Source organism: Kogia breviceps, chromosome X (assembly GCF_026419965.1).
Source record: "Kogia breviceps isolate mKogBre1 chromosome X, mKogBre1 haplotype 1, whole genome shotgun sequence".
In the NCBI taxonomy this organism is placed as follows: Eukaryota; Metazoa; Chordata; class Mammalia; order Artiodactyla; family Physeteridae; genus Kogia; species Kogia breviceps.
Genome location: NC_081330.1, coordinates 119,202,911 through 119,230,841, shown reverse-complemented (window position 1 = coordinate 119,230,841; position 27,931 = coordinate 119,202,911). Strand labels below are relative to the sequence as shown.

At 42.2% G+C, this 27,931-nt stretch overlaps 1 protein-coding gene across 4 annotated transcripts in view; it reads right to left on the bottom strand.

Annotated features, from left to right (window-relative positions):
- Positions 1-27,931, bottom strand: part of ADGRG2 (adhesion G protein-coupled receptor G2) — a 118,341-nt gene that overhangs the window by 13,117 nt on the left and 77,293 nt on the right. For 2 of the 4 annotated variants that reach the window (XM_067024014.1, XM_067024015.1), the window contains exons 7-21: positions 23,869-23,922; positions 18,893-18,948; positions 17,768-17,826; positions 14,731-14,770; positions 13,853-13,890; positions 12,105-12,199; positions 11,487-11,553; positions 7,011-7,402; positions 4,903-5,074; positions 4,546-4,702; positions 2,940-3,083; positions 2,190-2,312; positions 1,261-1,306; positions 1,033-1,136; positions 210-331 (exon numbers count right to left, since the gene is read on the bottom strand). In XM_067024014.1, the coding sequence (XP_066880115.1) occupies positions 210-331; positions 1,033-1,136; positions 1,261-1,306; positions 2,190-2,312; positions 2,940-3,083; positions 4,546-4,702; positions 4,903-5,074; positions 7,011-7,402; positions 11,487-11,553; positions 12,105-12,199; positions 13,853-13,890; positions 14,731-14,770; positions 17,768-17,826; positions 18,893-18,948; positions 23,869-23,922 (1,669 nt within the window). Of the gene's footprint in view, positions 1-209; positions 332-1,032; positions 1,137-1,260; positions 1,307-2,189; positions 2,313-2,939; positions 3,084-4,545; positions 4,703-4,902; positions 5,075-7,010; positions 7,403-11,486; positions 11,554-12,104; positions 12,200-13,852; positions 13,891-14,730; positions 14,771-17,767; positions 17,827-18,892; positions 18,949-23,868; positions 23,923-26,353; positions 26,396-27,931 lie in introns of all 4 variants that reach the window. The other 2 variants (XM_067024013.1, XM_067024012.1) reach the window with 2 other exon arrangements.

The window sequence follows — 27,931 nt, the reverse complement described above, 5'->3', positions numbered from 1 at the left end:
GACACAACCCCTGCCTTCAGTGAGTGCACAAACTAGTGGAAGGAAGGAAGTATATAAACCAAAAAGTCCATGAAGTTTTACATATAGGTGGCCCCACTAGATGGGTGGACAGGATAAGCTAGGCCAAGGGGCATGCTTAATTAATTAATATACTTTGGCAATTGAGGTGCTATGTCATATAATCCAAGTTTCCAGTTGTGGATACTCACTCAAAGGCTATGTAGGTTACAAGAGTAACTGACAAAAAAATTGATGAAAGCCCACAACCAATATAGGTGATAAATGTCAGGGCCATTATATGAGCTGGTGGCAGGGATGTTCGAGACAAGTCCTGGAAAATAAAATATTGCTTTCAAGACCGAATATGTTAAAATAAATAACAGAGTCATAATTTACATTTATTGGGTATTCAGGTACCCGTCCATAGTTCGTTCAACAAACCTACAAGATAGGCGCAATTATTATCATAATGTAAAGATAATAAAACTGAGGCCCAGAGAGGTTAAGTAATTTGCCCAGGGTCACACACCTACAAAGTAGAGGAGCCAGGATCCAAATTCAGGTCTGGCTGACTCCAAAGCCAGTTCTGTGACTGTGGACAATGACCTAACAAGTGAGTCTTAATTCTGACTTCATTAATATGAAAACAACAACTCCCTATTCTACCTATCTTGCTGGATTGTTGGGAAGATTAAATAAAATAATTTATGTCAAATGTTTTATAAAATTTTAAAGTGCATTACAAACTATTTTTATTACCCACTTTAATCTGAATTCCCTAGTCCTCTTATAGCTATCTTAAAAAGGAAAACTTGAATGTAAAAAGAGAATGTGAAAAAATACTTCTATGTTCAAGTATTTTCCTTCAAGTACATTTGCTTATTAGAAGAGTCATTTCATTGGTCTATAACTTTGCCGCAATATCATGAAACCTGCTGATCAATCAAAGTTATCCATCAGATTAGACATCATGGTATGATGCCCAGCTAACCCTCAGACCCAAATCTAAGGCCAGGTAGAGTGGGGTATTACCAGTAGGACGCCGAAGCTTGTAAGGTGGCTGCAGGTACAGGTGGTTTCATTTAGCCTCCTGTCTTTGACAGAGCAGCCATCAGATGACCAGCCTCCTCTGCCACCTGTTGGCATTGGAAAGAATGTCTGCCCCATCAGCAAAGCCACTGCACCAAGGACTGCTCCTCCCTCCGTGCTCCCCCTCCCCTTCCCACTCAAGACTTTGAAAAAGTTATGTCTGGAACTTACCGTTTCTGCCCAAGTCCCAAAATACACATCTCACCGTTAAGTCATCCTGTAGCAGAAAGATAAACTACAAATAATTAATTCACAGAACTGAAAAAACTGGAAAGCGATTAGAAAAAAAACCGGTATTTTATTTTATTTTATTTTATTTTAATTTTTTTGCGGTATGCGGGCCTCTCACTGCTGTGGCCTCTCCCGTTGCAGAGCACAGGCTCCGGACGCGCAGGCCTAGCGGCCATGGCTCACGGGCTTAGTTGCTCCGCGGCATGTGGGATCTTCCCGGACCGGGGCATGAACCCGTGACCCCTGCATCGGCAGGCGGATTCTCAACCACTGCGCCACCAGGGAAGCCCAAAACCGGTATTTTAAAATTTCAGAATCTCATTCCTGATTTTAGGAGAGTTCTTATTTTACACTGGTCTCTAGAAGCAAGTGAATCTCACATAGGTCAGCACTTGAACTCAGCAATCGTGCATAGGAATCACCTTGAAGCCTTGCTAAAAGGCACATTCTGATTCAGTGGGTCTGGGGTGGGGCCTGAGAGTCTGCATTTCTAGCAAGTTCCCAGGTGATGCTGATGCTGCAGGTCTGCAAACCACACTTTGAGCAGCGAGGTCACAGATGATGCTCAATGTGAACTGAACTAAGATGCTTTCTCTTTGGAGGTGAGAATCAGACCTGTAGCCACAGATATAAAGCACTGAAAACTGGCAAGAAGAGCTTGCTTTTTACACTGCTCCTTCTTGGAAATTAGGAGGGCAGTTGTTAGGCATGCTAAAACTCAACGGAGTGACTATGTGATTCTAGTCTTACACACTGCCCTAACTGGGTCTAAGGTTCTGGTGAGTCTACTTTTTTCAGGCAAAGTCTTACAGGCACAGTTTGCATGAGGTGTTTCTGCTCAATGAACAGACCAGACAGGCCCCTCCCACCTGGCTCCGGTGGATGTGTTTTAATGTAACCGTCACGTTTCTTGTCAAATGCTTGACTGTCAGGTTCGCCACGCTCGAGGAAATGACATAGCTGATCAGAGAGAGGTTCTCCAAGGCAGGGTCCTAGCACACCGAAGAATCAACAAGATGGCAAGGGAAAATGAAATGTTATCAGAGAATTTTAGAGCTAGAAGGGACCCTAAGGACTATTTAGTCCACATTGTTTATTTTACTACCTAGGTCAGGAATTCAGGGGTAGGGAGTAAAGTGACTTTCCCAAGGACCATAATGAGAAGCAGAGCTTATTCCACTACATAACGCTCTAAATGCTGAGTTAAATTTCACAGATTGACACAACGAGACCCTCATGAATCTTAAAGGAACATAACATTAAGCCATTTAAGCTGTGTGTTCCTGAGCAAGTTACTTAACCTCTCTGTGCCTCCATAACCTCAAATGTAAAACCCGGATAATAGTTCAATAGTTCCTCCCTCATGATGTTGTTGAGAGGATTAGAGCTAACATTTCTAAGTGCTTATGATACTGCACGGCAGTTGATAAATGCTATGTGAGTGTCAGTTATTGTTATTTATCCTCAGCAGCATCATTAGGTCCTGTTTAAAAATAAACTACAGCTTTTCAGCAATTCATGTGACTTATAGCACGCTTAAGAATATGAGGATGAAAAGAAATAAAACTCCTTCAGTCCCCCCCAAAACCTAAACCAAAAGCAAGTAGAGGCAACTTTACCTGAAACAGGGCAGGTGTTTCAAAAAAGTTGAACTGCACCCTGGAAGCCAGCTCCACATCGTTAGCTGGTAAATTACTCATCAGCGATGAAGGCAGAGTAATAACACCAATACTATTCTCAGGAGCCTGAGTTTCCAAAGAAACCTGAAAATCAAGTAAAAGATCATAAAGATGTCTGGGGCTGGTATAATGAAGAGATGGAAAACACAACACCTAATTAAGACAGAGGATCCTGTAAGGGCATTTATTTGTGGTGTCTCTATGTACAATTGGTTCTTCTTGTTTCTCTGATTGCTATGAAATTAGAGGATGTGTAATAGGGAGATGAGGCCTTGGAGCAGGAAAGGAAACATTTTAAGGATAAAGGATATACAGAAACAGTCAGAAAGTGCAGGATACTACATGTCAATTATATCTCAATAAAGCTAGGGTGGAGGGGAGAAAGTTCAGGATAACTGGAGAGCCCAAGGAGACCACAGCAGCAGACACACCAACTTGGTGACCTGTTAGGGCAAAGTCATCATAGAACTACATGCACTAAACTTGTAAAGGGAAGACTATACAAATTAAGTTTAAAGGCGAGACTTGGTTTTACCTGCATGTTTCCAGTCCCCAATCCCTCTAGTAGAAAACACTAGAAGCAGGATTGATATACAGCACCACTATTCACACCAGTGTAGTCATAACACTTGTTAAAATATTGAAATGGGGACTTCCCTGGTGGCTCAGTGGTTGAGGATCCTCTTGCCAGTGCAGGGGACATGGGTTCAAGCCCTGCTCTGGGAAGATTCCACATGTGACGGAGCGACTAAGCCCATGTGCCACAGCTACTGAGCCTGCACTCTAGAGCCTGCGAGCCACAACTACCGAAGCCCGTGCTCCGCAACAAAAGAAGCCACCGCAATGAGAAGCTCGCGCGCTGCAACGAAGAGTAGCCCCCACTTGCGGCAACTAGAGAAAGCCTGCGCGCGGCAACAAAGACCCAATGCAGCCAAAAATAAATAAATCAATTTATACATTTAAAAAAATACTGAAATGGGTTGAAAAGTAGCTGGTACCAAACGTAAAACAGATAGCTAGTGGGAAGCAGCCGCATACATAGCACAGGGAGATCAGTTTGGTGCTCTGTGACCACCTAGAGCGGTGGGATAGGGAGGGTGGGAGGGAGATGCAAGAGGGAGGGGATATATGTATGCATACACCTGATTCACTTTGTTATACAGCAGAAACTAACACACCACTGTAAAGCAATTATACTCCAATAAAGATGTTAAAAGAAAAAAAAAGAAAAAGCAAAGTAGCTGGTGTCCCTGCTCTCTCCCAACTGCCTAGAACCGCTGGACACCTCCCCGACTTGACTGCCCCCCCAAAATTTCCACAAGCCAGCTGCTAAAGGGTTAACACTGGGCACAACGAGGACCTCTGAGATCCTGCTCCAGCCAAGACCAATGTCCTTTTTTTGGATTCTGTGGCGCCCCATTGTTCTAGATGTTAAATATTTTGAATATCACCCCTGAGTATAGCAGTAATTGCCTCAATCATGAAGTACACAAGGACTATAATCATATACAGAAAAAGGTCTTTTCCACAATAAATTAGGATGTACCTGAAGATTTGCAGGGTCTTGGGCAGCAAAAGTAGTTGTGTCAAAGTTACTGGCATTCACTCTGATCACAGCCAGAGCCAAAGAAGGGGAGGTCAGACTTATGGTCTTGGTTGAAAAATTCAGCTGTAAGCCAATGTCATCCACTACTTTTAGCAATCTGTAAAGAGAAGTAGCCATTCTAATTCAGCACTCCCACTTTGTTTTCCCCAGTCTAAGCAGAATATAGAGTAGAAACTTAACAAGTCATCATGAACCTCATACGTGGGAGAAAAATACTTGGCTTTAATTAATCATATAGAAGCATCATTATCATTAGAGGGTCCCCTCTCATGACCACATCAGTTTGCTAAGTCATACCTTTGGGCCAAAGGGGCCAGCAAGATGGGCGGGGAATGAAGGAGTTTGCTGACTTGGTTTATCATTTGTCGTGCGAGGTTAGGCTCCAGGCTGCCTAAGGAAAGAACCTTCTCCATCCAGGACACTTGGTTCTCAAGCTCAGAAACACTGATGCTGCTGGTGTGAACAATTTCTATAACAGAGAGCCAAATCACTTTATGAACACATAATGGAAAAATCACTAATGAAGAAACACACAGTAGCTGTGGCACGTGGGCCCTAGAGTGCGTGGGCTTCAGTAGTTGTGGCGTGTGAGCTCTAGGGCACGTGGGCTTCAGTAGTTGTGGCACACGGGCTCAGTAGTTGTGGCTCGCGGGCTCTAGAGCGCAGGCTCAGTAGTTGTGCACAGGCTTCGTTGCTTGGCGGCATGTGGGATCTTCCCAGTCCAGGGATTGAACCTGTGTCCCCTGCATTGGCGGGAGGATTCTTAACCACTGCACCACCATGGAAGTCCTATTTCATTCTTTTTAAGAGCTGAGTAATATTTCATTGTATATATATGTATAAAACACATATATATATAAAACATATCTTTATCCATTCATCTGTTGATGGACATTTAGATTGTTAACATGTCTTGGCTATTGTAAATAGTGCTATGAACACAGGGGGTGCATGTATCTTTTCAAATTTTAGTTTTGTCTTTGTATATGCCCAGGAGTGGGATTGCTGAATCATATGGCAACTCTATTTTTAGTTTTTTGAGGAACCTCCATACTGTTCTCCACAGTGGCTGCACCCATTACATCCCCACCAACAGTGTAGGAGGGTTCCCTTTTCTCCACACCCTCTCCAGCATTTATTGTTTGTAGACTTTTTAATGATGGCCATTCTGACCGGCGTGAGGTGATACCTCACTACAGTTTTGATTTTCATTTCCCTAATAATTAGAGATGATGAGCATCTTTTCATGTGCCTATTGGCCACCTGTATGTCTTCTAACAAAGAAGTCTCTTAATCTCACCACCTAACATCCTATTTCTTATTTTGCATATTCCCTTCTAATCTTTTTCCACCTGTTATAACTTACTATTACAAACATGGTGTGCAAACTATGTACTGTCGCGTTATTTTCACTTCACTCAAGACTTGAAAAATGCCCCAAGTTTCTGTCTAGCTGTTCTTATGCACAGCTGCGTAATCGACATTTTGTTGAGGTGGCGTATCATATTTCATCATTGCTGTCTTGTGGAATTCAAAAACATCTCCAGTCATTGGGCTCCAAATCTCCTGGGGATGCTTGCCTGGGGCAGAGGACGCAGGACCACGACTCGAGCTCCAATCTCATGTCGCCAAGAAGTTGGCTTTGCCTCCCACCCTCCAAATTCTAGAAGAAGGCCTGCTTCTTACTCACTGGCTTGAAACTCCAGAGAGTATCCAGAATTCTCCCTGCTTCTTTCCCTCTTCCCTTTATCTTTTTACCTCTAAGCCTACTTTGTGTCCGGGGAGCCCCGTGCAGTTGCCATGGCATTCTCATGTCCGCCACGGTTCCAAACCTATGAGGTTAGTGAGGTTATTTCCATCTGAGGTAGAGCAGGCTAAGTTAGGGGGAGCTAAATGGCTTATTCTGGATCCCACCGCCTGTGAGGGCCTGGACAGACCCACGCCTAGGTCTTCTGAATGCACTTCTCCTCCTCACGGCTACTTTGGCTCAGCCCCAGCTCCGGCGCTCTGTGACTGACTGATTTTCAGGAACATCAATGTTTTCTTTTGTCTTCTGTCTAGATGGAGTTACTGTGTTTAATAGTTCAAAATCTTTCTCTTCAGGATATTGAAAACAGTGACCCAACAACCTTTTGTCGGAGAAAGAAACCTATTAAATAACTCATCTTGACAAAATGAGATCTGTGTTTGCCTCAGAGCCATTTCTCTTGGCCCAACAATCAAACTCAGCCATATCTACGTTCTAAGAATGCCCAAAGGAAAGCTCTCAAAGTCAAGCCGGCATCATAAAAGCGAAGGCTTAACGTGGTTTCATTACAGGTATTTTGATTCGGCAGGCTGGCAGCTGGGTTTCACGCGACCAGAATTACTACACACGTGGGAGCAGCGTTGCTCCTCATATTTACCTGTCTTGTCAGGAGGTGTGCTGGTCGTGTTGACAGTCACAGGGGCAGACGCGGTGGGAGAGGGAGGTAAGGATTTCACAGGTGGCAGGGTGTGGGAAAGATCGGTTGGAGGCACAGGGGAAGAGACAGCTCCAGACTGGGGGAGCATATCAACGGCAGGGCTGGAAGCTATGGGAGCTGAAAGCTGGGGAGAAGAAAGGTGAATCACTGCTGTTGGAGAGTGAGGGATCTGGATTACAGGTGGATGAGCTAGAGGCTCAGTAAAAGAGAAGGCACTGGAGGTCTGGGACACAGTGGTGGCCTGCAGAGCAACTGGGATGGAATTGCTGGAAGAAGAAAATGGTGGACCATGTGGATGACGAGGAAGACACACAACAGGATCCTGCAGGTCACTAAAGGAAAGAATCAAGAGAGATGCACGTGAGACATGAATGAGCTACAGAGGCTAATCTCTTCTTCTGGCAACCATGTGACACCACCACGGTGACATGGCTCCACCAGGGACCTGCCACTGCACATCCTCTGTGTACCTGCTACTGGCCTCCTGCCCCTGCCACTGCCACCACCTTCTCCCTGGGAGGGGAATCAGCCAGGAGGGACGCTCTGTCATGAATTCCCGGTTCTGTTTCACTTGGTCGCTGCTGCTCCCTGACTCTATCAGTCAGTTGAGGAGATCTTGTAACATTTCCAGGTGCTTCTTGGGGAGGGGAGCTATTCAATGCCCTTCGACCCAACTGGTAGTTTCCACATACTAGGAATCTGTCTTTTTTGGTGTTTTTTGGATTTTACAAAATTTACTCTCAAAACAAATGGAATCACAAGCCCAAACTGTTCCCAACATACTTAAAATTTTTCTAAAAACGGAATCAAATGCCAAAATACCATTTTCCTTTCATATTCAAATCCACACTGACAAAACTGGCTCATCGTTTTTGGAACAACTGATTTCACTTAGAAGCTAAAGCACACCCATTTCAAAACTATGTCTGTCCATAACAGAGTCACTAACTCTTGTATCAACTCAGTGTTAACAACGGCTTCAAAGTGGTATGGTGTAAATTGAAAAGCAGTTCTAAATTTACCAGTAACAACAAAATGTTCTTCAAATTTTTCTTACAGTTTTGGCAACCAAAGTACATAATTCTGTCAATTACAATCTTCTGCATATGGATTGATAGAAGAAAAAAATGTGTAGAAATCACTGTTATTCATTTGTAGAATGGAATTTTTAATTCCAGCAAATTCTTGTACTGGTCTTGGTGGGTCACAAGTAAGCTTTTCCTTTCCAAGAAACTTCAAATTTAGGTCGTTCACATGCACACTGGTGATACTGGCTAGGAAAGGTAAATCACACTGCCTATTTTTTCCTTCAGCTTATTAAATTGTGTTTCAAGAAAATCTTGAATTGGAGTTAACAATACATAAATTTTTGTGACACTGATGAGCGTAGGGATCTGTCTGAATCAATTTTATACTGCTAAAGCCTGCCATGGTCCTAACTAGCACATAGTATGTGAACAAGAAATGCTTGCTGAATGAAAAAATGGATCGAGCTGGGGCCAAAGGGGTGGTCCCCAGTTTGCACACCAGCTACACCCTCAGTGTTACTGTAGCCCAGTGGTTCTCAACCTTGGCTGTGCCTGAGAATTACGTAGAGGACTTTTTTAAAAAACAGAGATTTCTGGGCTTCCCTGGTGGCGCAGTGGTTGAGAGTCCGCCTGCCGATGCAGGGGACACGGGTTCGTGCCCCGATCCGGGAAGATCCCACATACCGCAGAGCAGCTGGGCCCGTGAGCCATGGCCGCTGAGCCTGCGCGTCCAGAGCCTGTGCTCCGCAACGGGAGAGGCCACAACAGTGAGAGGCCCGCATACCGAAAAAAAAAAAAAAAAAACAGAGATTTCTGTGGCCTTCTCCTAAGTATCTGATTCAGTTGGTCCTGGGGTGGGGGTGAGGTTCCCAGGCCCATGTATTTGCATGACATGGAAGACTGAGAAGAACTCATCTACCACCTGGAACAAAATCCACCAGTCTTCAGGGGAAAAGGCAGCAAATTATCACCCAGGGAAGACTCTGATGGATCCAGTTTTAGATGGTGACTTGGAACACCAGTGAGAATGTATTCTTGGAGCTTCTCTTGGGTTAGAAGAGGTTGGGAGACCTAAGGAAAGTCATACCCATAAAAAGAAATGCTGGCTCAACCCAGTCTGGGCCAGGCACCCAGCTGGAAGCCTCTCCCCACGGCCTGATGTTTGGGAAGCAGTACGGACAAAGGGGTGCCAGACAGAAAGATGATGAGTCGTGATGCCTTGGCTGGGGCTCCAGCTCTCACTACTCCTCTGGGCAATCCAACCAACTTCTCTGAGCCTCCATTCCCTAAATTGTATAATGCAGCAACCCATCTGGCCAAGCTGTGGCAAAGGTGCTTTGAGAAGTGTAAATTAAATTTCCTTCCTATTATCTGGGGGCTACGGCAGCCGGACCCCTTAGCATGGGGCTCTCATTCACTGGGCTCAGCCATGAAGGGGTTACCCTGTATTGTTCTCATCACTTCTGCTAATCAGAGCCCTTGACCCACTGGGTGAGGTACGTGGTGAGCAGCCGAGCAGTGGCGGGCAATGCCACCTATACGTTAGAAACCTTGGAGCACTTCAGCGCCAGTGCCGGGGCTCCCAACCCAAACCAAATGAGCGAGAATCTCTGGGGTGGGTGCAGGCATCCATATTCATTTTAATGTGCTTCTTTGCCGAGGCACAGCCTAATACAGTAAACTGTACTAATCCTACATTTAGAGCTTGAAGAATTATAAAAATTGTAATTGTAATATGTATACACCTCTATCATCACCACCCAGGTCAAAATATAGAGTATTTCCAGCACCCCAGAAGGCCACCTTGACACATCAGTTTTAAAAGAGCCCCGGGCTTCCCTGGTGGCGCAGTGGTTGAGAGCCCGCCTGCCGATGCAGGGGACGCGGGTTCGTGCCCCGGTCTGGGAGGATCCCACGTGCCGCGGAGCGGCTGGGCCCGTGAGCCGTGGCCGCTGAGCCTGCGCGTCCGGAGCCTGTGCTCCGCAGCGGGAGGGGCCACAGCAGTGAGAGGCCCGCCTAACACAAAATAAATAAATAAATAAAAGAGCCCCATGTGTTTCTAATGTACAGCCAATCTTAAGAACCAATGCATTGGAAAGACACTGGGCCATCATCTGATTCTAGCCTAATTTTTAAAAACTCCGGAAACCTAGGCTGCACCCCAGACCAATAACATTCCTAGCTCTGAGGGTAGGAGGCAGGCATCAGCGCATGTATGTATGCATGCATGCATGTATGTATATGCTGTGCCACGCAGCTTGTGGGATCTTAGTTCCCTGAACAGGGATTGAACCCGGGCCCCAGCAATGAAAGTGCCAAGTCCTAACCACTGGACCGCCAGGGAATTCCCAGCATTGGTGTTTTTAAAACTCCCCCGATGATTCCAACATACAGCCAGGGTTGAGAACCACTGTTCTACAGTCTTGAATCCCACTACTCAAAGTGGGGTCCATGAACCAGCTTCACCTGGTTCCCCCAATGTTAATATCTAACATTTGGAGTTCAACCCAAATAGCTACCAAAATTTAGCATATGACAAAGGTGTCATCTCAGATGACTGAGGAAAAGGTGGACTTTTTAAATGAATGGTACTGGGACCACTAGATAGACATTGGAAGAAGATTAAATTAGACCCATACCTCCCACTACATAAGAATAAATTCCAAGTGGATCTAATGGAAACAAAAAACAAACAAAAAAAGAAACCATACAAGTACTATAAAAACACAAGGGTAAATTCCTCTACAGCCAGGTGTAGGGAAAGGCTTTCTAATAATGCCTCCAAATCCACAAGCAATAAAATAAAAGATTGGTAAATTTAACTACATTAAAAATTTTTTAATTTGCATGACAAAAACATCATAAACAAAGTCAAAAGATAACTGACAAATTGGAGAGAAAATATTTGCAACATATACCACAGACAAAGGGCTAATATCCACAATCTAGAAATATATAAATTACTCTTAAAAACTGATTAAATACCTAGTGGCAAAAAGATATGAACACACAATTCACAAAAAGAATACAAAAAATGGCCCCACATATATGAAAAGAAAATGTTCAGTTTTAATAAAAGAAGTACAAATAACACTAAGACACCATTCCTCATCTACCACACTGGAAATATTTTTCAATATGAGGACACATTCAGTTGGTAAGGCTGTGGGAAGTCAGAATATTGTCAGTGCTCCCCAGGTGATTCTAATGTGCAACCAAGATTGCAAACCATTGGTTTAAAGTGAAGGAAACTTCACACAAAAGAAAAGTGTGCTTTTTCCCTAAAATTGAAAGCCCTTCTTCACCGTCAAAATGTCAAATTCCTTAGCCAGCATGGTGATTAAGTATTATTATTATTAGGAAAAGGGTCAGCATATTTGCTACATACCACTGCAGTTTTTCTAACTCTTTCGGGGAGGAAGGGCAGGGGAAGCTGACAGGACAGCAGCACTGTTCTGCAGGAAACAAAAAGAAAAGAAAGAAGAAAATGCATGGTCAAGAATCAGGCAAGGTAGAAGTTCAGCTCCGTCAAGTATAACAGTTCTTTAACACTGATGGGATTTTGAAGAGCATTAGTCTAAAACAGGTGATAAAATAAGTTGGATTCCATTATATTGACAATTATGTATAAATAGTAGGTGCTCAAAAATATTTATTGAGTGAATATTTGAGGTTATATGCACACAGTATCAATCGCTCTTCAGCAACTCCTAAGAGAAATTCAGGAGTAAATATATCCCAGCAGCAATCGATCGAGCACTCCAAATAGAATTCTCCCTCTCAATAGGGTTTGTTTTATCACGATTTCCAATACAGCATACTGAAACTTTACTGAGAAAGCAGGAAAAATCACCTTTTACAGCTCCTTAAAAACTGCCCAAGGACAAAAGAGTCAAAACAGAAAGCTATAACATATGTATATTTATTCACTGTATTTTCAATTTTGAAAAGAACACATCAAAGTCATGTGAAAATGAACACAGCAATAAAGATAGAGACAACTTACCCATCGGTCGAATCTTTACTGTTTGCAAAGATTCCATCACAGCACATATGTTCATTGTCTTCTGCAGTTTTATTGTGAATGTACAATTTAACGTGCTATAAAGAGAAATACATATAACCAGAGTGTTACTAAACTGGAAACCTACCTACATATTTGTAATCGCTTTTTCAAGCTTAGAGTGAGTTAAGGGGGCATTGACACTGTTAACTTGCAATGTCACCCCAATAAGCTTGTAAACACCCACCTATCATGGGCTGAACTTTACCCCAAAGACCTTCTAGAACGAAGAATTTATAGAGGTTTACATTCACAGAGACTGCAAACCAGAGACCCTCTGACCACACACAGCTGCTGAGTCATTTTCCCTGCCCGCATCATGAACATACAGGGGTGAAACCTGGTTGCAAAGACAAGCATCCTGACTTCTAGAGTCTTACCACCCACCCACACCGCCTGGTGTCTGGAGGCATTTGCATTTCCATCATGAGAGCCCTTTCACATACCAGCCTAGATGAATAGCAAGGTCTCTTAAATCCAAAATCTTTCTGGCAGTTCTATTCAGGTCATCAGATAACCAGGAATTTAAGACATTCTGTTTCTTTTTTACTTTCGTCTTGGTTTAGGTGAACAAAATATTAATGTTGCAAATAATGAAAAGTGAAATAACTAAATACGTACAGTGAATAGGAATCCGATCTACAATTTCACCGAAGACTTGCCTTTATTTGTACCAATGAACCGTCTGATGAGTAGAAACTGTTATTTTCTAGGACTTTTACTCTCACAGAATGCTCAAGATTTGGGTAGTGAGATTATCGACCTAAAAGCCATTAGCTTATGCAGCCAGGACAGCCAACGGACATAATTTCAAATGATAATCTGTGTAACCTCAAGTAGCTGTCAGGCAATCTCGGATTCATCCTTGCACACACTTTTTTTGTTTTTAATAAATTTCTTTCTTTCTTTCTTTCTTTTTGGCTGCGCTGGGTCTTCATTGCTGCACGTGGGCTTTCTCTAGCTGTGGAGAGCGGGGGCTACTCTTCGTTGCGGTGCGCGGGCTTCTCATTGCAGTGGCTTCTCTTTTTGCAGGGCATGGGCTCTAGGCGTGTGGGCTTCACTAGTTGTGGCTCACAGGCTCCAGAACACAGGCTCAGTAGTTGTGGCTCACGGGCTCTAGAGCGCAGGTTCAGTAGTTGTGGCACACGGGTTTAGTTGCTCCGCGGCATGTGGGATCTTCCTGGACCAGGGCTCGAACCCGTGTCCCCTGCACTGACAGGCGGATTCTTAACCACTGCGCCACCAGGAAGTCCCGACCCTTGCACAAACTTTTTATTTTCTTCTTTTCTCTTTCTTTCCTATCTTTTCCTTCCCCCTCTCTCCTTTTCTCTCCTAGCTTCATATTATGTTCCTTCTTCTCTGTGTGGCCCTCACCCTGACTGGACCACTGGGAGCCACTTGTTGGTATTGGTGGCCTGTGGGGCCAAGGGCACTGATGACCCTTAGCTTCATAGAACCAGAGGTAAATGGCCCAACACCACCCACCCCTCTGTGCTTCATAAAGAAATGAGAATATGGATGTGACAGTGATATGTGTTTGGAAGAATAAAAAATTATATATCCAAAATGTCACTAATGTGTATTTATTTTAGAGGAATGCGTTTGAATTTGCACCCTAAGACTCCTTGTACTTTATTTCTCATGAGTAGAGAAATAAGGTTATTTATATAAAAGTATTAAAAATGACTGACCTTTGGGCCTCATCTGTAGGACACACTGTAAAATAAGTCTGAAACAAAAGAAAAAAAATACATGTTAGTTTGACAGTTGAAAATGTCAGGCCAGATGACCCAGGACTAATCACAGCATCACAGAATCTTAAAACCACAGGAACCTCTAGGAATCATCCAATTCACATTCCTACCAGATTAATGACATATGATCTGAGCTATTCAGGCCATACAGGCTCTACTTGGATACCTCTAGTGTCAGGAAACTCTCTATCACATAAGGGAGCTCATTCTCCTGGAGCCCTGGTTTTAAGATACTTGGTTTTACATACGGGAAAATCTACCCCCTTGTAATGTCCATCCATCGAGCCTAGTTCTAATTTTTGGAGTAATGGAACTAGCCCATTCATTTTTTAAAAAAATTTATTTAATTTATTTTTATTTTTGGCTGCGTTGGGTCTTCGTTGCTGCACGCGGGCTTTCTCTAGTTGCGGCGAGCGGGGGCTACTCTTCGTTGAGGTGCACGGGCTTCTCACTGCGGTCGCTTCTCTTGTTGCGGAGCACGGGCTCTAGGCACGTGCGGACTTCAGTAGTTGTGGCACTTCGGGCTCAGTAGTTGTGGCTCGCGGGCTCTAGAGCGCAGGCTCAGTGGTTGTGGCGCACGGGCTTAGTTGCTCCGCGGCATGTGGGATCTTCCCGGACCAGGGCTCGAACCCGTGTCCCCTGCATTGGCAGGCGGATTCTTAACCACTGCGCCACCACGGAAGCCCCCCATTCATTCTTATACATGACAGATTTGGGTTAATTTAAATACATATCTCCTCAGGAATACAGAACTCCATGCTCTCCCCCAAATAATAACAGTAATTATAAACAAGTACAGGATGTACTAAGATTACCTCACTTAAAGTTTGCAGTGTTTTGTTGAGTTCTGATCGCCTGTTAATAAAATGAGAAATTGATATGAAGGAGATCATTGGTGATGTTAAGTTCAAAACAAGTGAGATTTTTAGCAATTAAATTAAGCATATGGTATTTATTGCTTGCAGTATTCACTCTGAAGAAATACTGGGTATAACAAGACATTCCTATGTGGGAAAAAATAATTATTTATAATGACAAGGGAAACTAACCAGACAGAAGCTGTATCGGTTCTAGCCAACAGCAAGATATAAATTATGGTTGAACAATCTTATTTCATTAGGCTACTGCAACCCCCAGGCAGCTGCTTTTGGCAAAGGGCCAGAGGAAAAGCTGGCCAGAGGCAAAATTTCTGAGGGGGGGGGCAGCCACTCACCCTGGGGGCCCTCTGTCTCTGATTTCTTCCTCATTCTCTCTCCAACTGACCCCACCTGCCCTCTAGCACTCCCCAGCCCTGCCTTCCCCTCCTCACAGCTCCTCTTTAGGAATTTCCCTCATTCCTCTCCTCCAATCCCACTCCAACAACAGTTTTATTTCTTCAGTGTGGCAGAGCTTCACATGAACTTAGGATGAAAGAAATCTAGTTAAAGAACTCACGTTAAGGCAGAGATTCTCAACTGGGGTGACTCTGCCCCCCCCAAGGGACATGTGGCAATATCTGGAGACATTTTTGATTGTCACAATTGGGGGCAGGGTGCTCCCTGCATCTAGTAGGTAGAGGCCAGGGATCTGTTACACATCCTACAATGCTCAGCACAGCCCCACATAACAAAGAATGATCAGGCCCCAAATGTCAACAGTGCTGAGAAATCCTGCTCTAAGGACTGGGCAATAGTTCCTGGCTCCAGGGAAGGTCTGGAGAGAAGAGAGAAGAGAAGTATCGTGGCAACAGTAGTCAGCTAGCTTTTCAAGCTGGCAGGAGCTGCTCCTGCATAACTGTGCTCAGAGGGCACCTTCTTTCTGGGCTTTCCCTGGCCACTACAGTCATGTCCAACTACTCTGCCTGCTCCATATTCAGACACTCAGAACATCCTCTGGTGGCCTGTTCGTGTCACCTTCATTGCAGGGATTATACTGTGCTGTTATCATTTGTTTGCTTCCTGCTTCTTTCCCATCGGATTCTAGACTCCTGCTTCTCAAAATTGGCCTCATGCTGGAACCACCTAGGGAGTTTTCAAAAATACCAATGCCTGCAACTCAGGCCCCAAATACCGATTTAATTGTTATGGAGTGTGCCTGGATAGCAGGCGTTTTAAAAGCTCCCCAGGTGATTTTAATATACAGTCAGGGTTGAGAACCACTGCTCTAGACCCAGTTTTCCATCTCAGAGAGTTGGGTTTATCCCCATTTGTATCCCCAATGCCTAGCACATAGTAGGTGTTGAACAAATGCTTGGTGGCTTTAAATGAACTCATCTATATTTCAAGTCTAGCAATTAAAATGAATTACTTACAGGTATGCTAGGTTGTGTTCTATTTACGAACTTGTGAGCTTAAAAACATGTTTCCTATCACATGTGTTTTGTTTTTATTGATACCTTGGAATAGTTTTTCTCTTCAGTGTCATCACAGATACTCCTCAGAGCTTCTGGATTTGGTTCAAAAGTTTACGAAAATCTCTTTTGAAAGATAATAGCAAGGCTGAGAGTGGATGAATTTCACCTCTGATGCTGCTTCCCTGCATGAGGGCGAAGACATGAAGTTTCCCCTTCCAGTGACAGTCAAGGTAAGACTGTCTGCTGGCCCACATTCTGACCTATTGTCTAACTAGGAGCATTTATTTGTAATGCATTTCTTACTGTCTGTGCTTACCCTTGTAAACTGAGGTCTACTTAACAAAGACCTCTCTGACTATTGAATGACCGATGCCTCATGAAAGCATGAGTAAATGGTTTACAGAGAGTCCTACCTTGAACTCTTATTTCAACCTGACTGGCTACCAAATCATATTAAAACCCAAATACCATTTCAAATGGAGCTCTTGAAACCGTGGGTAATTATTAGTCAAATCCATTTCACCTATAACCTGCCTTCACTAATCAAAGTCCTTTTAAGACCTGCATGTCCTCCAAGCAGCATGTAGCCTCAACAGTAAGATGTTTTCCCGAGTTGTTTTCCAGGAACTTGGAGTCACCTGTGTCTAGTTCTAGCTGAACTGGTTAAGACTGGATAGGACCCCTGACCCTCCAACTGGGCATGCGCGAGTGTCCGATGGCCTTGGCGTCAGAGGGCTGAAAACTCCACCCTTAGATGGTGCTAAGCGCCTCCATTTTTGAACATGCAGAGGTCTGTAGCTTAGTAACACCTGCACAGAACAAAGGTTACCCACCTTTTTCCAATCACCTTTCCCCATGCTCCCCACGCTCCCCAGCCTCAGACTGCCCTGCCACTTTATTCTTTTTTTTTTTTTTTTTTTTTTTTTGCGGTATGCGGGCCTCTCACTGTTGTGGCCTCTACCGTTGCGGAGTGCTCCGGACGCGCAGGCTCAGCGGCCACGGCTCACGGGCCCAGACGCTCCGTGGCATGTGGGATCTTCCCGGACCGGGGCACGAGCCCGTGTCCCCTGCATCGGCAGGCGGATTCTCAACCACTGCACCACCAGGGAAGCCCCCTGCCACTTTATTCTTTACCTCATAAATACCCCAAGTCCCTGGCCTTTGGGGAGGCAGATCTGAGACTTGTTCTCCTAATGTGGCTGCCTTGGGAATAAACCCTTCTCTTTGCTGCAAACCTTGGCTTCTCACTGTTTTGGCTTGCTGTGCATTGGGCAAAACGAATCTGGTTTGGTGACACTCTTACATAATTCGATAGCATCAAAGAGAACAGCCTCACAGGGATATTAGTTGAAGACAGGTGACTATGGTTAGTTTGCAAAGATCTCAAGAACCAACTCTTTATGACCTCTGGGGTCTGTCTCTTTCCTATTCTCAGTTTCCAAAAGTATAGACAGCGCAACAAGTATCTTTCCATAGTTGATGTCTTAAGTTTTAAATCAAACAGCACATTAATTACTCACTTCACTTCCCTTAGAGACAGGATTCCAGTTGAGGTGCCATTAGCCATAACTTGATTCTGCTAGAAGCACAAAATCATTAAGAATACAACAAATATTGTTTTGTTTTCTAACACTTTCTAACAAGAAGCTGTTCTTCAGTTTTGTTGGGTGCCCAAAGAACTACACCCCAAAGGCTGTGATTCCTAACTGCATGCAATATTGTCTAGCAATGATCAAATATATATTGGCTGAGTCCGTTTTTGTTTTTATGTTTTCTTTAAAAAAATATTCTGAATCAGCAAGTCTGATGTGCTAATTTCTATCTTTTGTTGTTCCAAGGGTTCCCCTAAAAGAACACTATTAAAGTTCTCTATGTGAGTGTAAAAAGGGACACTTGGTAACAACCATCACTGCATTTCTAGCACCAAGCTCATTGCCTGGCACATAGTAGGTGCTCAGGAAATATTTACTGAATTAACAAACAATATTTAGCTGGGATCTTCTGAACCAATCTAGGTTATGGGAAGGCTGATACTACTGTGTCTGAATCCCCCATGGGGTAAACAGGATCAGATTGAGAAGACAATTTTTAGGTTCAATATATTACATTTCTTACTGCTAGGAGTTTCTAATATTATTTTATTTTATTTTATTTATTTATTTATTTTTTGGTGGTACGCAGGCCTCTCACTGCTGTGGCCTCTCCCGTTGTGGAGCACAGGCTCCGGACGCACAGGCCCAGCGGCCATGGCTCACGGGCCCAGCCGCTCCGCGGCATGTGGGATCCTCCAGGACCGGGGCACGAACCCATGTCCCCTGCATTGGCAGGCGGACTCCCAACCACTGCGCCACCAGGAAAGCCCTCTAATATAATTTTAAATTTTGACTGGCAATAGAACTGTATCATATAAACACTCTATTCAGCATCAAACCTAGTGAAAACTAAAATATAATTTTTAACAAAATACCATGATTATCATGAAGTCAAGCCCTCTCAACAAAGCTAATGTTTCAACAACACGTACTTTATTTAAATTTGGTGATAAAAGTAAATATGCTAAATATCAGAAACAATTTGAACCTTAAATCTTTAAATATATGAAAATTCACTTTTTAAATTGCAATTTAAAAATCTTTAAAACCTACCTGGGTAACATTGCTTTCTTCATCATATTGTAACATGATCTCACCTCTAAAAAAGGCTAAAAATAAATTTTGAAAAAGAAATTTGAAACTTGCATCCTTAGACTTTGAGGATTAATACAATACAGAAAAATATTATCAGATTACTTTATAAACAATTTCATGAAATTCTTTGTTATTCACATTTACTTTCTTTTCTATCAGAAAGTTACTCAACGATTATCAATCAGTATAATTTTCAGAAAATATCAACTATACATTTTATGGGGGAATGCAGAAAAACAAAAAACTTGTCCCCTTGTCAAAAAATTTTATCCCTATCTATGTGCTTCGCATCAGGACTTTGTTTCCCTTAACGATGTTAACTGGGGAACTGTGGCTCTAACACTGCAAATCTTTTTAAGCTGTTATAGTTGCAGTTATGGGAGACATGGGAGGGATGGAAAAAGGATTTCTCAGCAGTTACACAGCCTTATGAAAGTCTATTTATTCCTTGCCATTTTGGGTTTTTCTTTTTCATTTTAAAATACAGCTACCAGATGAAAATCCAAAAAATAATAATAATAAAATAAAATAAAAAACAGCTACCAAATGCACTATCTTTCCTAGGAGCAAAGTTGAGATTTTGCTTTGAAACCTGAACAGAACGCAGAGCAAATCCTTTCTTCAGCTGAACAACTCATTGTGGCTTTCGTCCCAGAAATGCCAGAAAACCCTGTTCTGAAAATGCTTGCCTTGGGAAACACTGAACTCAATTTCAGTCAATGCCATTTCCTGCAGGGTATACTCGGAAGGGCTGTGGCTCTATCTGGAGACAAATAAAACAGAGACTCCTTAACAGAAGTACACTGTGTGCACTTCATAATCGACAGAGACAAAAAACTGGCCTCCTGATCAGAAGGGCAAGGATATCATATAAACTAGAGCAGGGTGCAGCCAACTTTTTTGGTAAGAGATCAGAAAGTAAATATTTGAGGTTTTGTGGGCTATATGTTCTCTGTTGAAACTACTCAACTTTGCGGTTCTAGCATAAGAGCAGCCATAGACAGTATATAAATGAATGGCATGGCTGTGTTCCCATAAAACTTTATTTACAAAAACATGTGGCAGGCTGTTATTTGGACTATGTGCAGTAGTTCGCCAACTCCTGAGCTAGAGGGTGGAAGGCCACCCCGTCTCATCTTTTATTGCACTACAATGTACAACTGATTCCAACAGCCAAGGACCCAGTGGTCCACTTCCCCTTAAAATGGCTGACAACACCACTAGGCCAGTGATTAACATGATTTATCTATTCCAGCAACCTTTCTATTGAGAACCTCAAACTCTGCATATTGATACTGAAATTTCAATTAATGCACTACATAATTATTAAAAGTAAAGCTAATTGATGGGGCTTCACTGGTGGTGCAGTGGTTAAGAATCCACATGCCAGATCAATGGAACAGGATAGAAAGCCCAGAGATAAACCCACACACATATGGTCACCTTATCTTTGATAAAGGAGGGAAGGATATACAGTGGAGAAAAGACAGTCTCTTCAATAAGTGGTGCTGGGAAAACTGGACAGCTACATGTAAAAGTATGAAATTAGAACACTCCCTATCAGCACACACAAAAATAAACTCAAAATGGGTTAAAGACCTAAATGTAAGGCCAGACACTATCAAACTCTTAGAGGAAAACATAGGCAGAGCACTTTATGACATACATCACAGCAAGATCCTTTTTGACCCACCTCCTAGAGAAATGGAAATAAAAACAAAAATAAACAAATGGGACCTAATGAAACTTCCAAGCTTTTGCACAGCAAAGGATACCATAAACAAGACCAAAAGACAACCCTCAGAATGGGAGAAAATATTTGCAAATGAAGCAACTGATCAATCTCCAAAATTTACAAGCAGCTCATGCAGCTCAGTAACAAAAAAACAAACAAATCAATCCAAAAATGGGCAGAAGACCTAAACAGACATTTCTCCAAAGAAGATATACAGATTGCCAACAAGCACGTGAAAAGATGCTCAACGTTGCTAATTATTAGAGAAATGGAAGTCAAAACTACAATGAGATATCACCTCACACCAGTCAGAATGGCCATCATCAATAAATCTACAAACAATAAATGCTGGAGAGGGTATGGAGAAAGCGGAACCCTCTTGCACTGTTGGTGGGAATGTAAATTGATACAGCCACTCTGGAGAACAGTATGGAGGTTCCTTAAAAAACTAAAAATAGAACTACCATATGACCCAGCACTCCCACTACTGGGCATATACCCTGAGAAAACCATAATTCATAATGAGTCATATACGAAAATGTTCATTGCAGCTCTACTTACAATAGCCAGCAGATGGAAGCAACTTAAGTGTCCATCCTCAGATGAATGGATAAAGAAGATGTGGCACATATATACAATGGAACATTACTCAGCCATAAAAAGAAATGAAACTGAGTTATTTGTAATGAGGTGGATAGACCTGGAGTCTGTCATACAGAGTGAAGTAAGTCAGAAGGAGAAAGACAAATACTGTATGCTAACACATATATATGGAATCTAAGGAAAAAAAATGTCATGAAGAGATTAGTGGTAGGACAGGAATAAAGACACAGACCTACTAGAGCATGGACTTGAGGATATGGGGAGGGGGAAGGGTAAGCTGGGACGAAGTGAGAGAGTGGCATGGACATATATACACTACCAAACGTAAAATAGATAGCTAGTGGGAAGCAGCCGCATAGCACAGGGAGAGCAGCTCTATGCTTTGTGACCACCTAGACGGGTGGGATAGGGAGGGAGGGAGACACAAGAGGGAAGAGATATGGGAACATATGTTTATGTATAACTGATTCACTTTGTTGTAAAGCAGAAACTAACACACCACTGTAAAATTATTAAAAAAAAAAAAAAAAAAAAAAGAATCCACGTGCAGGGGACACAGGTTCGATCCCTGGTCTGGAAAGATCCCACATGCCATGGAGCAACTAAGCCTGTGCGCCACAACTACTGAGCCTGCGCTCTACAGCCCACGAGCCACAACAACTGAGCCCACGTGTCACAACTACTGAAGCCCGTGCGCCTAGAGACCATGCTCCTCAACAAGAGAAGCCACCGCAATGAGAAGCCCACGCACCGCAATGAAGAGTAGCCCCCGCTCGCCACAACTAGAGAAAGCCCGCACGCAGCAACGGAGACCCAACACAGCCAAAAATAAATTTAAAAAAGAAAGGTAATTGATACATGCATAGAATTACTCGTACATTTTTGCAAAACTCTTAGCTTTTAAAAACTTATTTAGTGCCTGTGTGTGTGTGCTGACACCCACAATTTTTCTCCCTCACCTCTCCATTCTCCAAGTTCATCCCTCAGTCTTATTCAGCACATGCTGAGTTTCAAGAATGTGCTGGGCGCACAGGGGTAGCAAAGCAACCAGGAAGCCACCACCTTCTGACCCTCAGCCTAACTCTACCTGGTCAGCTCTCAGTTTTTTCACCAGCCTCCATTTCCCTTAATGAATCCAAATTGGAATCTACAAGAAGTGAAGGTTTCTAGTTTCTGGCAGGATATTGTAGAATTTCTGATGACAAAACAGTAGGTCCCCTGAAGAGGCTGTTTTCACCAGACACTAAAACAAATGGTCAATTCAGTAGCTTAACTGGGGAAAACATTACTCTAACCAGCTTCCTGGCATCTGTTATTCAAGATGACCAGTTTTTTTTTTACTTAATGTTCAATTTTCAGTTATCAAACATCATGTAGACATAACACTAAGCTAGACATTAGTCACCAGTCCAAAACATAGATGAAGCATGAAAATAACGAAATTATGGAGAATTCAGTAAAGAGAACGGTAAGAGAGGAGGGAGAGGAGAAGGAGAGAAGAGAGTTCCACAATATATGAAAGTGAAATGTATCCAACAAGTTTCTTCTCCCTTTAATCAAAGCCAGCTAACACATTCCTGCTATATTCAACCTGGAGCATACTATCAGCAGAAAGCTCATGTAAGTAAACCTCACATTCGCATAAATAGAAAGTGTTTGTGGAACATTCTTTCAATGGAAGTTTTCTTGTTTTCTAAACTATCAACCTTAACTTACTTCACTTGAAATTGTTTCCTATGTTTTTCAAACAAATTATTAAACTGTTAAAAGGAACAGAATAAAAGGAAAACATTCCTATAATGATTGGCTCTTTTGTATCACTGGAGCTACACTAAGACTTTAATATTATAAAATACTTTGTTACCTTCCTCTTCTTTCTTGCCATGGTCCAGTTCTGACCTGCCATACCATGTTTTTCTGTTTTTCACATCTCTTTCATTGGTTTTAATAAGGAAGCGAGCCCAGAGAGCCAAACCAATGTCAGAAAAGTGGTTGTTTCATTCCTTCTGGCCCATGGCAGAAGGGAAAATATTCCCATTTCAAAAATAGCATGTTCTCAAGCGACTGCCATCTTAATTTTTAAAAATAGTGGACAGTCTAGTTAGAGATGGCAAAATACACTATGGGTACTACTGCAATTAGCGTCCAATTAAACTAGGTGTACGTAAGATTTTCCACATTCTAGTAGTGGTTTGTTTTATTTTTAGCAAAAGACAACATCCTGTTTCTAAGTCATAATACTTAAGGTCCTATGGAAAACCTTGAGGATTTTATATACAAGAACTGGCTTTCAATAATTAAGTTCATTATTATGTTCATAAATCAACTCTAAGGGCATTAGCTATGGATTTAAAGCTATGGTGAAAAATATTTGGTGCAGAGCTTCATGTTCTCATATTAAGGAAGTTAACCCATTATCTCACTTTCAGCCTGATCTAAAATTTGCTTTTGTTTTCATTCAAGACTCTTAGTAGCCAGGTGTGATGAAAGGAGATAAATCAGAGGGGCACACATCACATACTCAACGGCAGGAAAACAAACCATTTCTCTGTGGAGCTAATTCATCTGGTAATGTGTAGTGTACATAAGAACTAACCTGAGTCATTGCAAATAGACGACAAATTGCAGATATTTCTCTGGGGTTTGACACCTGCAAAGAAAGCACAACACAGCGGGTTAAGCATGTAAACACCTCCACTTACACACTACATTAAGAGAATTCACAAATTCAAGCATTAAGCGTGTACCAAAAATATTATATGTTGGATATAATTGGCTGGATGAATTCCACAAAGACTAAAGGAATGAGAATTTTCCTTTCTTAGTAGTTCAGATATGGAACTGGACTCTACTATTCTTTAGTATGTCAGTGTCTGATCCCCTACCCCCTAAAATTTCTTTGTTCCATCCCCAATTAACCCCTCTTCTGTCCAATATAAAAGGAACAGCATGAATACAATCGAGTACAGAGACTTTAAATGAAATTGCCCTTCCTTACTCATAGGTCCTCCTTCCTTTCCTAGGCTGGTCTTAGCTCCTTATGCAAATGTATGTATGAAATAAATCAATGTCGTGATGTCATTTCACATGGGCAAAAACTACAAAATTCAAAAAATGTTTGCTGAGCACCTTGCTTATTCTATAGGCTTTGGGAGGTTCCAGATACAGACCCTGCCCTCAACAAGCTTACAATCTAGTGAGTGAGACTGGCCAGTAAATAAAAAGTTAGAGTGAGGACAAAATGGAGTGATGGCCAGTACAACAGACGACGTAGGCATACAAAGGAGGCAGAGACGAATGGGAGGTGAAATAAGCCATGTTAGAAAAAATACTTCCTACATATTAACCTGAGAAATACTTTCTCCTTTGGTGAAAGGAGAGGTACATCTCTTCTTTGATTTGATTTACTCTGCTGAGAATCTTCCCTTCATTAATTTCATCCTTTGGGCAAAGTATAAGAAATCTATAATAAATGTGAGGGGCAAATGCTGATAATGTATTAGCAGACTGCCAAGGGGAGAAGGCTGTCATATTAAGAAATATTTTGATGTCCCTGTTAGGTTTGGTTTGGTCAGAATTAACGTATGCAATGCCTGATTGCTATTTTATTTCTACAGTACTTTATGAGTGCTTAATTCTTCCCTAAGATAACTAGTTTGCACACAAACTAAAATTATAATTTGAGTTAGTGCATGCGATGTGGTTCCTGCCAGAATGATTTAGTTGACATTTGGTGTGTAGGCATCACGTTTCAGCTAAGAGTTTTGATTCTGTGAGCAAACTGAATTTAGGTGCCAAAAGTTACCTGACATGTAGATTTCTATATTGTTCCACAGCAATGTTACCCACACCAAAAGAGAAAGATTTCATTTTAAATATACTTGCTTATGGATATAACTCACTGGAAACATACACTGTGCAAATACTATAGATTACTCTGGATAGTAATGCTTTAATGTTCTCGGTCAAACATTGGTCTTTTGCTTACTAAGCTTTTCATTCTATCATCTCTCATCTTTCTCAAAATTTTAGGAATACCTTTGTTTCCAGTGATGCGTGTCTTTCGCTACTCATTCATACTGAGAATTTTCTTTCCTATTGCTAGGGCTGTTATCCATAATTTCCTCCAAGTACATGGCCACAGGTCAGCCTTTAAATCATGAGTGAGAAAACTCTGGCTGTAATGGGCCAACCGTATTGTAAATATTTTAGGCTTTGTGTTGCAGCTACTCTACTATTCCTTGTGGTGGGAAAGTAGCCATAGACAATGTGTAAACAAATGGGCATCGCAGTGTTCCAATAAAACTTTATTTACAAGAACAGGTGGTGGGCCATATTTGGCCCAGAGGCCATAGTTTGCCAACCCCTGCTTTAAATCAACTGGAAGACTTTGTTAAGCAAATCATCTATCCTTAATCTTATAACAGGCACTTAATAGTACATCCCTTATTTGATTTAAAAAGAGTTTGAGGTTCACTCCTCGAAGAATCTTTCCTTCATAAATTGTATCTCACTGATAATCATTAGCACCAGCCCTTCTATCTCTGATTCTTAACCATGTCAGAAACACTTGTGAAATCATTGCCTTTATCTGCACACATGTTCATGCTGGTTATCTGTTTGCCTTGTCTCTCCTCATAGACTAGAAGATTCTAGAGGGTGGGCATTGTGTCTGATCATTATTATATAACCCCAAACACTTAGTACAATTTAAGGAACCCAGTGCATAAACATCTACTCATGAAGAACAGATTTAATTTTTTTTTGTGTGTGTGGTACGCAGGCCTCTCACTGTTGTGGCCTCTCCCGTTGGGGAGCACAGGCTCCGGACGCACAGGCTCAGCGGCCATGGCTCACGGGCCCAGCTGCTCCGCGGCATGTGGGATCCTCCCGGACCGGGGCATGAACCCGTGTCCCCTGCATCGGCAGGCGGATTCTCAACCACTGTGCCACCAGGGAAGCCGCAGATTTCATTTTTAAAAGACAGGAAAAAAGAGAAAGAAAACATAAACACCAGCCATTTGTTTAATTTTACTTTAGTTATAAAAAAAGAAAGTCTTGATATTGATAATAAGTCATACCTGATGCATTGAAGGCTTTTACTATAGTGATTTTAGTTTTTTCTGCAAAGAAGCAATTTAAATATTAGAGCAGAATTGTTATTTTTTAAAAACAATTTGCCATGAGTATCATTTTAGTGAACTGCTAAGAAAATCATACTGTTGACACATTTAAGACACTATTGGTCATCTCAGCAGCAGAATGAATGAGAATTACATACTCAGATCATATAGCATTGGCAGAGGGTGGGTCTGGATTCGGATTCCTATGTTTACCCAGTTAGATCACTCCTGTTACTCACCCCACTGCTTGCATAATTCTACTGCAGTTTCCATGCGCTGCTGCTAGACAAATTAATGTGAACTTACACTTCAGATATGCAGAATTAAGTCACTATCAGGACCTTCAGGTGATAGGTTTTAAGGAGCAGGTGATTCAGAATAAAAATGAATGGAAACAGTAAACACAGGATCTACTATCAAAATATTGCTACTATACCCTAATATCAACAGTGTCCTGCCATCTTCTTTAGGAGTTAATAATAATAATATAATATTATTGATAGATAAAATTATTCTCAGAGAGGTTGAGGCTATCCAACTACAGTCATACAACAAGCTCACAGCAGAACCAGGACAGAATTGTTCAAAGTCAATGACTCATAGGCAAATATTAACACACTCTGAATAAACGAACCTTAGAAATATCTTCCCGACACGCTTTGGGAACAGAGCCCATGGCTTATTTCCCAGACAGTAGAGAACCAGGCTCAGAAATCCTTACTGTAAGGATGGCCAATTAGAAGAGACTGTGTTCCGGGCACAGACTTACAAAGAAGGTCTGTCTCCTAGGGTGAGTAGCAAGTTCTGAAGAAAACACAAAGCTCAGATCTTGGAGAAACACTTAACAATGATGACGTCATCCTGACAGTTTCAGAAATCTCATGTCTGTACGTGTTATTGACAAGCTTCTGTTTCAGTGTGTGAAAGACCCATGGGCAATGATTGGTGGGAATTATAAAAGCTGACAGTATTTTGCATTACTGTTAAGAATTTTTAATATATTATTTTGTTTTGCCCTGATACTTTCCTTTCCAGAGCAAACAGAACACAACTGTGAAATGAACTTCTGATTCCAGTAAAAAAATGCTTTGAGGGAAAAATGTTCAACCTCACAAATATGAAAAGATGCAAAATAGAACCTAAGGAATTGAGAGGAAGATCTAATAGTATATGACATAGTCTCAGCTCTAGGCAAAGGTACGGTTACAAAGACATTCTCATCCACTGCAGACAGGAATGTTGTTGGGTGCAACTTTTCTAGAAGGTAATTGGGCAATTGGTATCAAGGGCCTTAAAATATTCATAATGCTGACCCAAATAAGTCCAATCCTTGAAGAGCATTCTACAGAACTCAGGGAGAAATGCAAAGATGTTGGCACAAGGATGTTCACTGCAACGATTTCTATTTAAAAAGTAGAAACAGGGACTTCCCTGGCAGTCCAGTGGTTAAGACTCTGCACTGCCACTGCAGGGGGCACGGGTTCCATCCATGGTCAGGGAACTAAGATCCCGCATGCTGCGCAGTGCAGTCAAAAA